General features: G+C 35.4%; 1 protein-coding gene across 1 annotated transcript; it reads left to right on the plus strand.

Annotated features, from left to right (window-relative positions):
* Positions 1–1,074: 1,074 nt before the first annotated feature.
* LOC149541900 (glutamate receptor 3.5-like) lies at positions 1,075–7,924 on the plus strand. Its single transcript, XM_089796135.1, has 6 exons — positions 1,075–1,371; positions 1,499–2,724; positions 5,206–5,483; positions 5,605–5,636; positions 6,516–6,919; positions 7,198–7,924. The coding sequence occupies exons 1-6, from the start codon at positions 1,152–1,154 to the stop codon at positions 7,561–7,563; spliced, it is 2,526 nt and encodes an 841-aa protein (XP_089652261.1). The 5' UTR covers positions 1,075–1,151; the 3' UTR covers positions 7,564–7,924.
* Positions 7,925–16,131: the final 8,207 nt, after the last annotated feature.

Genomic DNA, 16,131 nt, shown 5'->3' on the forward strand with positions numbered 1-16,131 from the left:
TGGATGAATGTAGAGAAGGGTGTGTATTTATAGATAGAAAAAATGAAATAGAGGGGAAGAGAAAGAGGGAGAAGATAGAGAGAGATAAAGAGTGGTATTCATAGAGATAACAAGAGATACCAAGATAGAGAAGGAGAAAGGGGGAGAGGGAATGAGAGATAGAATAAAATATTGAAAGCTAAGAAGGAAGAGAGATAAATAGAGATATATAGATGGTAAGATGGGTTTATAGAGAGATAAAAAGATAAGGAGATGTATAAGGATGAGAGGGAGGTAGAGATTAATCGATCAATAGAGAGATAAAAAAATGGATAAATACACATTTATAAATAGATATGGAGATGGGAAGAAAAAAAAAGTGGGAGAAAAAAATAAAGATAGATGAAGGGGGAAAGGGAGACATTTTGATGAAAGAGAAAGATAAGGATACATGACCATCTAAATTGAGCAGATATATTAGGCATAGAGAGGGATGGAGAGATTAAAAAAATAGAGATATTGATAGAGGGAGATATGGTGGGTAAAATACAAAGTTGTAGAGCTTACAATGTATATGAAAAGGGGTGGTGGAGAGAAATGGATGAATAGATAGAGAGATGGAGATTTTTGAGGTATGGAGAGGCAGGTGGAATATATGGACAGAGATGATTATAGAATTAGAGTATGGGAAAAGTTGATAGATAAAAAGAAAGAGACTGAAATGAAAAGATAGAATAAATCTAGAGAGATACATAAGGAGAAAGAAGAAGAGATAGAAAGAGATCTAGATATTGAGATATATTGGTAAAGAAATAAGGAAATACAGAGAAGATGAAAGGAGGAGATTAAAAATGGGAGAAATACTAGATTAACCATCCATACATATATGACTTACTCATTACACACTAAGATACGATTATTGCTAGTGATATACTGAAGAAGCTTCCTCGCACCTCCCTCCCTTCATTTCTTTCGTCTTCTTTCAACCGGGAAAATACCCCGAAGCTGCTACTCCGGGTCAATTCGCCCGCCAAGTCCGCATATTATCTAAAGTCAATCCACTGAATAGAATTGGGCGTTTGACGAATTCGAAATGTTGTTCGCTTTATTAATTCCCAAGTGTATTTTCAATTTCATCACAATGAGCCGCTCAAGCTGTGACTTCCACGACAATGGCAAAGATTCACAGCGGCTCTCTGCTACTCATATGCACTCTCTTCATTCTACCGACCTTCGGTGTTTCTGATGACATACTAAACATTGCTGCCATACTAAACGTGCATACACCTGCCGGAAAAGCGGCCAATACATCTTTACACTTTGCTCTACAAGAGATTAATGGCACTCGCCTCAATCTCACAATTCTAGAATCTCAAGGATTTGTTGGAAACGGTGAGAGCATTGCTTTAAACCATTTCAATGGTTTTTTTTCTTCGTCTTTTTCACGTGATTTTAGGTTTGTTTCACAAATTGTTGTTCAATTCTCACAATAATATACTTGGGAAAATTTTTGACACAGTTCTGCAAGTTTTCAGAAGTGAGGTTACAGCAATTCTTGTGCAGGACCCTAAGATTTCAAAGTTTCTGGCCCCTCTAGCGGAAGAAATTCATGTACCCATCCTCTCATTCAGCGGCTCACATGGACTCGGAACTACAAGTCATGGGTTAACATATTTACTCCCCACAAATCAGAGTCATTATGATGATATGAAAGCCATTGTATCCATAGCAGGCTATTTCCACTGGAAATCAGTGGTCGTGTTGTACGAAGACAGTGAGTTGTGGTTAAATGGTGTTTACCAATTGACTGAGGCGCTGCAGGAGTTTCAAGAGGACTGGGGAAGCAACAGAACAACAATTTTAGAAACTGTAGCACTTTCGAGGGAAGAGCAAATAAGGGGAACATTGTTGGAATTGAAGAAAAGTTGCGTTAGGGCTTTTATTGTGCACACAAGTGGGCACCTGGCTCTCAACATGTTCTCCATTGCACAAGATCTTAGAATGATGTCGGAATCTTATGTTTGGGTTGTCACGGATTCCATTGCTTCCTCTTTCGATTCTCTGTCCTCTTCTTTCATCCAAACATTGCAGGGAGTTGTGGGAGTTAAAAGCGTTGCAACACCACAGTTGATAGAATTAAACGAGAGGCTGGGACTCAATTTCTCTTCAGACGATGGCATCAACAGAATTGGGATACAAGCTTACAATTCTCTAAAGCTCGTTGCAAGTGTAGTTTCTAGCTTGGATTCACAAAATATAGAGATTGGATATGATGGGAAAACTCCCACGAATGACACGGATTTCCCTGGTTCGAAGATGGTTTTGAGAGGAGGGGAATCGCTTCGTGAGAAGATTGTTAAGGAAATAACAAGAAGCGATGGTTTAGAAAATCTTGAGTATGAGATTGTTAACGTGGTTGGAAAAAGTTACAAAACAGTTGGGTTTTGGAAAAAAGACACCGGGGGGCTTGAATCTCCAGGAAAGAAAATAAATAAGCTGGGGGCCATTATCTGGCCAGGGGATACAACACAAGTTCCGAATGGGTACAGAACACTTAAAATCGCAAAAATCAATGGGACGAGGGCTTTCAATATCAGTGAGTTCCTCGGCAGGCTTTCAGGCTACACGAATGATACATTTCAAGCCGCTGTGGACTCACTCCCTTACAATCTTCCTTTCTCCTACGAGGCCTACTCAAATCTATCCAATTATGATGCATTGGTATCAGCGTTAGCCGATGGAAATGTAATTCTCTACAAACTGTCTCTGGCTTTTGAGAATTTAAGGTTTCCTGAATTACAAATTAGGATATTTTATATTAGAAATTAGAGTTTAATGATTTATTTGTTTTTGGATTTAATTATGTATGATTTTTTTGATATCAAAAATTTTCGATTACACTCTGTGATTAATCATTTTGTTGAAATAAATTAATTATCTTAGATATGGTCGGCACAGACCAGCCGCCCAGCACTGACCATTCATTTTTCATGTGCAGCGAACCATTCAGCCATCCATTTCAACTGTCCACCACCATTAATATTGCAGCTGACTTCTACTTTACATTTATGATGTATTTGCTTATAAATAGAATGGATTGGGCTGTGATCAGTAGAGCCCATTTTCTGGGTTTCTCCATGGCTTCTCCTCTCTATGACTTTCTCTCTTGTTTAGTTTCTTTTTTGTCTTGTGCTGTAATTTTCATCATGCTATCAGAGCTTATGGTAAATGATCCGAAAGTCTTGAGAGAGCAATGAGTGAAATATTGTGATTGAAAGATGTGGAGTGAAAGATTGTGATACAATTGCTAGTGTCTTGTGTAGAAGGCTGCTGTTGTGAGAAGGCTGCCCATTACAAAGCTGAATTGAAGATTGGTGAATATTAATTTGTTAAGTGAGCTAAAGAGCAAAAAAGTGCTGTAAGGAAGTTGTCTCTGGAAGATTGTTGATAAGTAGTGAAAAATATTGTTGTTGTGAGAAGCTTGGAGTTTGCGTTTTTCTTAGTGTATGCCTCAGATTATTTATTGCAGTCAAAGGAGAGTTGTGCATTGTTGCTGATTTGAATAAAGATCAGAAAAGTGTTAAAAAGTCTAGAGAGCAAGAAGAATTTGAAGGAGTGTTGAGTTGAAGTGTTGGTTGCCCCTTGATCATTAGTGGCTTGTGGAGTACCTCTGTGCAAGCGGGAGTGCCAGTGTGCATACACATTTCTTGTGAAAAAATAAAAAATGTGTGAGAGTATTTGATTGAGTTGTTATAAAGAAAGATGAACAACATTTGAATGGTAATTTGTTGATGGTACAACGTGGTCTTAGCATGATGCATTCTGAGAAGAACAAGTCAAGAGACTGTTATGAGAAAAAGAGAAGCCATGAAAAAAAGGAAGCTAAAGTTGAAAGTGAAAGCTAATTTTGTTATTATTAATAGTACTTTATTATGTGTTTTTATTTGAAATATGTGTAGAGTATTATAAGTCATTTGTAGGAGTTAGCATTCATTATGAAAAGAGATGGCATGCTAGAATTGTTGTCATGGTGCAAAGGTCTGTGTGTGTGCTGATTGGATAAAAGTATTGGGATTGGAAGTGAGAATTTGTTTGTCTAATTGTGAAAGATATGATGTTCTTGATAGTGGTCATGTAATAGAAGTTGATTGCATTGATATCCCCCAACCAAGTGATGAAAATTGAATTAGTAATAATTGTTAATGGGCTATATGTGAATGTATGGGGTGCATTGTCAGTTGTGCCCGACACCCCAAGGTTTTTTGGTTTGACATATTGATGAACCATGTATGTGAAAAGGATTCCTATAGAACTAGCGAGTACGGCGGCTAGGTACCCATGTATCTCGGTAGATGGATTTCTTTTTATATGGACTCAATAATTAGTTTGATGCAGGTACAAAAGAGAAAGGCCTAGAGTGATGATAGTTTCACCATAGTAATGATTCGTGGTCATTAGAACCAGTGAGTGCTTGGTTTGTGGTAATCCAAAACCACTTGAGTGCTTGAAGTTTGTGGTGATCTTAAAACCACTTGTGTGATGTTTGAGAAGTTTGTGGTGAACTTAAAACCACTTTGATATTGCATCGGTTATGGGTAATCCGTACAAAACCTAGAGTGATTATGATGGGAGAAACAAGAAGAGTGAAAGCATTTGATAATTGATTGTAAATGGGTACCTAACAAGGCTTAAGGCCAGGACCCATCATCTCTAGACTATGGAGGGATTTCTAAAAAAAAAAAAATATGATAATTAATTTATGGAGGGATGTTGAAATAAATTAATTATCTTAGATATGGTCGGTATAGACCAGCCGCCCAGCACTGACCATTCATTTTCCATGTGCAGCGAACCATTCAGCCATCCATTTCAACTGTCCACCACCATTAATATTGCAGCTGACTTCTACTATACATTTATGATGTATTTGCTTATAAATAGAATGGACTGGGCTGTGATCAGTAGAGCCCATTTTCTGGGTTTCTCCATGGCTTCTCCTCTCTATGACTTTCTCTCTTGTTTAGTTTCTTTTTTGTCTTGTGCTGTAATTTTCATCACATCTTACATCTTTTTATCATTCTGATAATAGATCACATGATCTGAAATGTTGATATTCAAAAAACATACACAATCAAATCTACAAACAAATAAATCATTAGAAATGAATTGTGGAAATCTGTTATTGTTAATTAGAATTTAATTGATCTTCTGGTTTTCTTTGTTTAGAGTTTCGATGCGGTGGTGGGGGACGCAACGATACTTTACAATCGGTCCTTGTATGTTGGATTCACACAACCATACACCTATACTGGTCTTGTGATGATGGTGAAAATGGAGAGAGTGAGAGGGAAGACGTGGACTTTTCTCCATCCATTCAGTGGGGGGTTGTGGGCGATAGCGGGGGTTTTCTTCGTCATCACGGCATTCCTTGTGTGGCTCATGGAACATGAGGACAACGACGAATTCAAAGGAAAAGTTAACGAACAAGTTGTCACTTCATTGGCGTAAGAATACATCTTACTTATCACAGATCTTGAATTCATGGCAAGTTTTTTATTAGCTGGTCAATAGCGCTCACAGTTTAATCTTAAGACGGGGTTCTTACACTATCTTTATCATTTGCAGATTGTCGTTGTCTGCCTTCGTGTTCGCCCAAAGTAAGTATTTTTTAAATTCACGGTCACAACATATTTTAGAACAGGTGTTTGTTGACTGATTCTTTTGCCTATTAGAATAGCTTCTTCAATTCATAGTGGAGGAGACCTGTAAATAGTAGAATCTGGGGACATCGGTGAGCATATGCCCTCATAAATTAAGTGTATAGAGGATTTTTGTTTTTCCCTTTCTTTTTCTTTCCTCTAATGATGCATCACATGTCGATACAAGCACTTTAACACAATCAAATTGATTTCAGATATTTTAATATCTCTATTTGATAGAATATAGAAATCTTTTGAGATATTTTATTATCTCTTAAGATTGATAAATTGAAGACAGATTAATTCTATAAAAAGAGTACTTAATAGTCTCTAACTATCTTATCCATATGATTAAAAAGGAACAAACATTTTATATTATAATTTCAATTAGATGGCCTTCCTTTTTTTAGCTTTTAACCAATTAAATAGCCTCCTCTTTTACCAAGCCATTGCAAATACTTCTGCAGCTACTCAAACCATTTGTAGAAAAGTCTGTAGGCAGAAATTTCTTTGAAAACTTCCGGCCTTGTCCTGGGCAAGTTTATGCACTGCTGATCTAAAAATGAAAAAATACCTATATTTTAATTTAATATGATTTTTAGACTAGTTAATAAATAAATAAGATCAACTATGCATTATAACCATTAGATAGACAATTCCAACACCCTGTAATACCAATTGCTTCAACTCTAAACAATATTACTAAGGAAACTTCAGGTGTAATTTTTAGCTGCTTGCTTTATCATCCTGTGTTCTTATGAACGAATCAAGAACCTAGGCCGTTTCTCAATTCAGCTAATAGTATCAATTATCTTGTGGATGTGTAATGACATACAGGAGAAGAAGTGAAGAGCACTCTGGGCAAGGGAATAGTAGCTACATGGCTCTTCATCGCCCTAATATTGAACAACAGTTACACTGCACATTTGACCTCAATTTTAACCGTAGAGAGACTAGCTCCTGCCATTACAACCATGAAAAGCCTAAGCACGAGCAATGTGAAAGTGGGTTACATGAATACTTCATTTGCCAAGAGTTATCTTCTACAAGATCTAAAAATCCATAAAGATAGACTGGTTCCTCTAACGAGTCCACATGATTATGTGCAAAAGCTATCAAAGGGTGAAGTGGGTGCCATAGTGGATGAGAGCTTCTACATTCAAATAGTGAAATCTCTTTATCCATGTGAGAAGCTCATAGTTGTAGATCGAGGATACTTCGACACAGGAGGCTTTGGATTTGTAAGAATTTCTTCCATATCTTACTTTGGACCACTCTTAAACATCACATATTAAGAAAGAAATTAAGCTTAGAAAAATAAATCAATTTTGCCTATTCAAAACTTTTAATCTATGAATCAAGCTTTAGTGTATGAAATTAAATGACCTTTCACTTTATTCTACACTTTTCTTCCATCTAGATAGATGCCCAATTTTTATATCTTAATTTACTCTACAATTTATTTTCTCAAAGTAGAAATAGATGCCCATGAGTTTTGAAATTCCCATGTCTGTGACAGTTTTTCAGGAAAGGTTCACCATTTCTAGCAGACATAACTGAGGCAATGCTGAATGTATCAGAGAACCATTTCAGAGTACAGAGCATTCGCAACAAATGGTTGGGGGAAGCAACGTCATGTCCAGACATGGAGTCAGGGCTTCAATCTGACAACACTCCCATCACACCTGCAAATCTGTGGATTCTTTTTGTTCTCACCGCATCCATCTATGTTCTCACAGCGTTGATTCATATCGGTCGAAAGTTGCACCGAATCCGGCAAGATTTGAGGGCAGCATCGCACGGACAAGATTTCTCTACGCGTGTAATGACAATGATCAGATCTTTAAAACTTGTGAGGGCCCCCTTTCCATCCATTGAAATCTAATGCGGATTCCGCAAGTTGTGGAAGACTCGGAATTTTGGAGTCAATGTTTGTTTTGATATATTCATCTGTGTATAATATCCTCCCATCCCAAAAGCCATTATTTGTATTTTGTTGGAATAGACAGATTCAACACTCTACATTTGCAGAACTGCAGTACCAGCTGTATACTCCTAGAAATCTGAATATTACAAATCCATATCTCCATGTAGACTAAGGCCTACGCCTCATGCAACCATCCACTTGTCAAAACCCTGGAACCTTCTTTTATTAGTTTTGTAGCTGGGAGTCCTCTATTTATAGAGGCTATCTAATCTGCATCATTGTGCAACCAGATCTATATGAATAGTGAAAGTTATTTTTTTTGTGATTTGCTGTCACCATTTTTTTCATAGTTCTATATTTTAATATGGTATCAGAGTATTATTGACTCTTGGGCTGTGGCAGAATTTTTTGTGTAAATTTTGTTCTTTTCCACTTTAGGTTATAATCTGATTGAGGAGCATCAAAGAAACCTCTTAGTGTTTGGAAAGCCAAGTTAGGTAGTGGAATAGATTGTTTTGTTTTTTGAAGTTGCTGCTTAAAGGAGAATAAAAGGTACCTAGTAAAAGATTACTCAAGAGAAGGGAAGTTGGTTGTTGGTATGTTGTCTATTGCTATAGTAAGATAAGAATGAGATTGTTGGAGGTAAAATTATCTATTTCATCAATGTAGAGAAAAGGTCATAGAGTTTGGTGTGATATTGTTGAGATGGTGATCATGTCCAATAATCTTACATTTGAATTCTTAAAGAAATAGATGAGGAAATATGAAATTGTTACTGTGTTTCTGAAATGTGGTAAAAATGCTAGGTTAATTCAAAGAAAGTGTTATTTGTAGATTAATAGCAATGGGGAAGCAAGGTAAAAGAGTGTTAAAGACAAATGCAAATTTAATTTCTGAAATAGACATTTTAGAATAAGAATTAATAAATGTGAAAAAAAAAAATGGAGAGTTGATTTGTGAGAAGAATTGTTTGCAAGAAGAACTTACACAGTTAAGAAATGAAATGAATATAGAAAGATGCAATTTTTAAATCAAATTAATGACTATATAGAAGCAAATGGAGAGCTAGAGAAATAATTAAAGTTATTGGATAATGTTAAGAAAAGAAATGATGAATTAGAGAAGAAAATGAAGAAAGTAAAAGAAGAAAACAACTTGTTAAAGGATGAACTAAATCAATCCATTATTGAAAGATATGCATGTGTGAAAGAAAAATTAGTATGCAATGTTTCATGTAGTATAGATGATTTAAACTCACCACTAGAAAAGTGTGACACTGTTGAGGTTATTTGTGATAAAGAATATGAAAATGTGGCACCAAATACTATTAGTTGTGATAATAAGAATGTTGGATGGAATATAATGAAGAAAATGGGTTACAAAGGTAAAAGATTGGGGAAACATGAACAAGGAATCATAGAGCCTATTGAGCCAATAATGAGACCAAAGTATGAAGGACTAGGATGTATGATAGATGAAAGTAATGATTATATGGAATCAATCAAATTTGTTCAATGTAAACAATATATGCAATGTTCAAATTGTAAAAGGAAAATACACACAAAAGACAAGTGTTGGTATCTACATCCATGCAGTCTTTGTGGATTAAAAAGTCATTATGAAAAGACATGGTTGAATAGAGAGTGTAAAAATAATTCTATGTAGAGAACCTATGAAGATCATATTAGTCATGGTTGTAGTAAGAGGAGCATTATCGATTATGCCTGACACCTCAAAAGTTTTTTTTTTCTCGATTTGACATATTGATGAACCATGTATCTGAATAATATTTCTAGAGAACTAGCAAGCACAGTGGTTAGGCACCCATGTGACTCGGTAGATGGATTATTTTCAATATAGACTCAATATTAGTGTGCATGAGAAAAGTTTAGAGCTGGTTTCCCCATCATTGGATCAATGGTTTTGCAAAGTTTGAAGAGTCTTTGGGAATCCAAAACCACTTGTTTAAGTAAATATATTGAATGGTTTGTGGTAAGCTAAAACCACTTATTTAGGTGAAAAATCTAAAAGTCTTGAAGGGTTTGTGGTAATTCAAAACCATTTGTTTTAAGAGTTTGAAGAGTTAGTAGTAAGCTAAAACTACTTAACAAGAGAAATGAATCTTCCATAGTGATAGTGATAGTGATAGGGGAAACTAAAAAATTCTATGTTGTAAATGGGTATCTCAAAAGGCTTAAAATTTTTAATTAGAAATGAAGAATGGAACTTGGGAATTAGCAACACTTCTAGAAGGAAAGAATGTGGTCAGTTACAACTAGACCTACAAAACAAAGTTCACATCAAATGGAGCAATTGAAAGATGCAACGCAAGGTTAGTGGCCTATGGCTTCTCACAAGAAGAAGTTACTGACTATACCAAGACACTTCCTTTGTTGCTAAAATGACTTCCATTCAAAGTATTATAGCTTTAGCTGCAAAGTGTTGATGGAAAATGTTTCAAATGGATGTAAAAAGTTCTTTTCTATATGGTGACTTAGAAGAAGAAATTTATACGCAAAAACCACTAGGATTTGTTAAAGATGGTGAAGAACATCTAGTATGTAGATTGAGGAAATCTCTATATGGACTTGAACAGGCTCCAAGGGCATGGTACTCCAAAATAAATGAATTCTTTGTAAAAAAATGGATTTAAAAGAAGCAAGGCTAACCCAAATGTATATGTCAAGCATATTGAAGATAAAATTGTTATCATTGTTTTATATGTGGATGATCTAATCATTATAGGAGATTCTAGCCAATGTATTGATGACATCAAGACACAACTTAAGAAAATAATTGAGATAACTAATCTTGGATTAATGCACTATTTCTTGGGCATGCAAGTTTGGCAAGAAGAGAGTAGGATCTTGCTCTCCCAAACCAAATATGCTATTGATGTATTGAAAAAGTTTAATATGAGTGATTGTAATCCATCTAATACACCATGTGAAGTAGGTTTAAAATTAAGTGCTCATTCAGATCAAATGAAAGTGGATGGAAAACTATATTGGCAACTTGTTGCTAGTCTTTTGTATCTCACAATACTTAGACCAGACATTGCATATGCTACTGGTGCTATATCCAAGTACATGGAAAATCCACATGTTGAACATTGGAAGGCTGCTAAGAGGATCTTGAAGTACACCAAAGGGACTTACAAACTTGGCATTGAGTACCAACATGGAGGAGACCCTACTTTAGTAGGCTATGCAGATTCTGATTATGTAGGTGATATTGATGATATTAAATCAGCTTTGGGATATATCTTCCACCTTGGATCCAGACCAATCTCTTGAATTAGAAACAAGCAATCAATAGTGACACTATCATCAATAGAAGTTGAGTATATTACAGCATCAAAGGCATCTCAAGAAGCTCTATGGATCAGAAGACTACTTGAAGAGACATGTCATCAACAACCTCATCCAATTACCATATTTTGTGACAACCAAAGCACTATCAAGCTTGCAAAGAATCTTGTCTACCATGCGAGATCCAAACATATTGAAGCTCACCATCGCCTTGTTCAAGACCTCATGGAGAGTGAAGTAATCAAGCTACACTTCTGTGGCACTGAAGATCAAGTTGCAAATATCTTTACCAAATCATTGTCTACAGTCAAATTTCTCAAAATTTGAACCTTTTTATGTCTCAAAGAAGTTGATGTTTAAATTTATTCTTGTAATAATTTCTCCCAAACAAAATTTTTTGTGGCAAAAATTAAGGGAGGCTATTGGAATAGACAGATTCAACACTCCACATTTGTAGTTAGTAGCAACCAAACTGTAGTCCTAGTTGTATACTTCTAGAAATCTAAATATTAGAAATCCACATCTCCCTATGGACTAAGTCCTACGCCTCATGCAACCATCCACTTCAACCTTCCTCTACAAGTTTTGTAGCTAGAAGTCATTTATTTATAGAGGCTATCTAATGTGTATCATTGTATAGCCAAATCTATGTGAATAGTGAAAGTTATTTTTTTTGTGATCTATTGTCACCATTTTTTTCATAGTTCTATGTTTTAATAATACTCCAAATCATGACACGTTTAATGCATCATGGACCTTTACAGAGTTAAAAGATATGAACTTAAATGTTGAATTCTTGCCAACAACTGTGACGCCTATCTTTTATTGTGAGTTTTCCTTCTCTCAATAGAAATTTAAGATTATTTCAAGTGGCTCATCTTCAACATATCTTTTTAGAGGCTTATTTTTCACGTTTAGTTCCAAACAGAATTTATTAATGACCATAAGGAACTCCAGATATAAGACAAACACATACAACTATCTAAGTGTTGTTTACTTGTTATGTCGAAGGCATTCCCTATATGAAGATGAGGAGTTCTTTATTTATCCAACTACTAACAATCTTAAAGAGGTAGTGACTACTATTGAATCAATCTAATATGTCTATTTTCTTGCCATTTCACACATCTTGTTTCTGGATATTTTTTATAATATGCTAACCATCAGGTGAATGTATTGTCCTTCCATTAATGTAAGTAGAATAGGGCAATTTTATGTTTATGGTCTCATGGTTTTTATGGATCTACTTGTTCATCACATTCATGCTAACAATCATTCTCTTTTGCTTCACTATTTTTGCATTTTTCATCACAAACAAGGGACCAGGGCAGCTTGTAGATAAAATGGTTGCTTCATCAGATAGATTTGTGATCATGTTTACATACATTTAAAATGGCATTGTTATTGTGGTTTTTGAAGATGGATTTGAGCATGTTATGATGATGAAGTGCATCGTATGGTGCAGCCTCACCCTAAAATGACATATATATATATATGTATATATACATATATACATATATATGTATATATACATATATATACATATGTATATATGTATATATACATATGTATATATACATATATATATACATATGTATATATACATATATACATATGTATATATATGTATATATACATATATACATATGTATATATATATGTATATATACATATATATGTATGTATGTATATATGTATATATACATATGTATATATATGTATATATATATGTATATATGTATATATATATGTATATATGTATATATATGTATATATGTATATATATGTATATATATATATAAAATGTATGATGAATGAACTATTGAGACATACTGTGACAAACATTTGTACCATGAATGCCAAAATGGTGTTGTACAGTGGTACGGTGGTACTAGACAATACAGTGATGATAGTGTTGGACAATATGGTGGTGTCGAATAGTACGGTGAAGTCATATTGTGTATGACAATGATTGGAGGTAAGGGGCCTAAGGATTTGATAGCGAATGGAGTTTCAAAGGCCAAAGGGAGTGACTCGATGCCAAAGGGATTGCCAACTTGAAGAGTGACCGTCAGATGGATAAGTAACCATTGGGACTGTAACCGTCCTATTCTTGATAGTTAAAGCACTAAATTCCATAATGAATTGCATAGTGTATAAATGTATGTGAGACTCATTAAGGGGTGAACAAGCCTAATGCCTGGCAAAATGTTGCTAAGTTTATAGTTGATAATTATGATTGTATTGTTGTAGAGGTTACAAGGGCTAAGGCTATGAGCCTAAAGAATAGTGTCATAGTGGTCGAAGTGGGGTTGATTGTAAAGGCAATTTGAGCCAGAGTCTATTATTTTTATGTAATGTATTGGTTACTATAATACATAGGGTGACACTTTGGTTCTTGGTTGGTTGGTTTTTCTTGAAAGGGTTTCCCATGTAAATCTTTGTCTCATGTATTATCTTGTGTGTGCCTTTATTTTCTCTATTCTTATTTTTCCTATGCATCTCAGTAGATTTGATCTTAATATAATTTCCCCAGTAAATTGGCATTTGAAAGGCATTTCCACTAGTAGCTTTCCTAACAAGTGGTATCAAAGCCATTACCCATTACCATTATCTTGTTGGTAGAGTTGGTTTATTGGGTAGGTTTGGTTGTTTGGTACCAATTTGGTTCTAGTGGGAGTTTATAAAGTGTTCATCTAAAAATTGAGATGGCAAGTACAATAGGGAGAATAGAGATTGAAAAACTTAATGACACAAACTTTGAGTTATGGAAACTTAAAGTGGAGGATATGTTGGTAGATTGAGATCTATGGGTTGTTATGTCTAGTAACAAGCCTTCAGGCATGAAGCAAGAAGATTGGGATTTGAAAAATTGAAAGGCCAAAGGAATGATAAGGCTATGTCTTGCAAATTTTCTTCTCTTGAATCTCCATGAGAAGAAAACTACAAATTATTTGTGGAAGAAGTTGGGAGATATTTATCAAGGAAAATCCTTGGTAAACAAGCTCTTCATGAGAAATAAGTTGTACACCTTGAGGATGGATGAAGGAATGGCTATAGTGGACCATTTAAACACATTCAATATGATGATTGCACAATAGACATATGTTGGTGTGTCTGTTAGTGAAGAAGAGTATTGCATGCTACTACTATGCCTGTTGCCTAATTCATAGGATCATCTTGTGATGGCCATTGGAAGTACTACCACTCAATTAAAAATGGATGAAGTGGTTGTTGCACTTCTGTCAGAGGAGATGCAGAGAAAATCTTTTGAGGTAGCGAAGGAGGCTCTCATTGGTAAAGGCAGACTGAAGGATAAAAGCAAGAAGGACATGAAGCCTAAATTCTAGGAAAAATTCCAAAGTGAAGTGTTGGAATTATGGGAAAACTACTCATGTTCGAAAGGATTGTGAAGAGAAGAAGAAGAAGAAGAAGAAGAAGAAGAAAAAGAAGAGGAAACTTGAGAGTTCTTCTAATTTTGAAAGTTCTAATAGTGATGGTGAAGATGCCAGCAGTGTTGCTTTGGCTAATCAGTCATCTTGATGATGACTACTTGAAATAATTCAATGTTCATTTGGAAGATGGTAGTCACGATGCGATAGGTGACTCAATACTCTAGCATGGTAGGAGTTGATGGTAGTGATGTGTGTCCCATGTATGAATCAGCACCATTGTACAGTGGGAGTTGTTGGCAGTGACGTAGATGCCATGTGTAACTTGACACCACAATTACAGTGGGAGTTGTTGGCAAATGAAGAATAATAGTTGATCTTCATTAGTATTATAGATGTTGAAGGTGCAAGATTCTGATGTTGCAGAAGGATCTTTTCACATTTGCTAAAGTGCTATTTGGAGATGTTAATCTTCATGTGATTGAAGATGTTGACATCTAGAAGGCTCAACAGAGTCTTTGATAAGGGTGTGGTTCATGTTTTCATTTAATAAATGGAGCATGTAATCTCTCTAGTTGAGATTGTTTAGATCATGTTGTCATGTTTATGTTCTCGAGGCCATGGTTGGAATTTTTGACATTGATCTTGGTTTAGTTTCTTTGTTATGAGTACATTGATCATTTGTCAGATACTTTTTGATATTGTAACGTTCTATTCGAAGTTGGCATGGATTGATTAGTTGTAGGTGCTCATGGAAAATTAAGAGGATGATGGTGTTATCTCTTGTGATTAGAGATGTGTTTGTTGGAATGGTCAGTGCTACTTCATCAAGTGGGAGATTATTATGGTGATGAAGTGCACCATATAGTGTAGCCTCATCATATGGTGAGTCCACCATATGGTGGAGGTATATCACCATACGATGGCATATATATTTTTAAATGTATGGTGAATGAACCATTGAGTCATATGGTGACATACATTTGTGCCATCAATGCCAAAATGGTGTTGTAGAGTGGTAAGGTGGTGCCAGATAGTATGGTGATGATAGTGCTAAATAATATGGTGGTGTTAGATAGTACGGTGAAGTCATCTTGTGTACAACAAAGGCTGGAGGTAAGGGGCTTGAGGATTTGATACTGAATGGAATTTTAGATGTCGAAGGGAGTGACCAATGCTGAAGGGATTGCTAACTTGAAGAGTCACCATCGGATGGATGAGTAACCATTGGGAGTGTAACCATTCTATTCTTGATAGTTAATACACCAAATCCCATAACAAATTTCATAGTGTATAAATATGCAAGATTCACTAAGGGGTGAACAAGCCTAGTGCTTGGAAAAATGTTGCTAAGTCTACAGTTGACAATGATGATTGTATTTCTGTAGAGGTTGCGAGGGCTGAGGATATGAGCTTGAAGAACAATGTCATAGTGGCAGAAGTGGGGTTGATTGTAAAGACAATTTGAGCCTGAGCCTATTATTTGTATGTATTGTATTGATTACTATAATACATAGGGTGACACTCTAGTTCTTGGCTAGTGGATTTTTCCCAAAACGGTTTCCCACGTAAATCTTTGTCTCATGTTTTATCTTGTGTGTGCCTTTATTTTCTCTTCTTATTTTTCCTATGCATCTCAATAGATTTGATCTTTATATAATTTCTCTGATAAATTGATATTTGGAAGGTGTTTCTACTAGTAGCTTTCCTAATAAGTGCATCAAAAGTATTGAAAAGTGTCACAACACAACTTTCTTTGGACAAGCCATAAGCTTGTTAAGGCACATGAAGCACATTAGGAAGCCCCAAAAATTAAAAGAGAA

Source organism: Cupressus sempervirens, chromosome 8, assembly GCF_028749045.1.
Source record: "Cupressus sempervirens isolate cs-2001-9-10 chromosome 8, ASM2874904v1, whole genome shotgun sequence".
NCBI classification, from domain to species: Eukaryota; Viridiplantae; Streptophyta; class Pinopsida; order Cupressales; family Cupressaceae; genus Cupressus; species Cupressus sempervirens.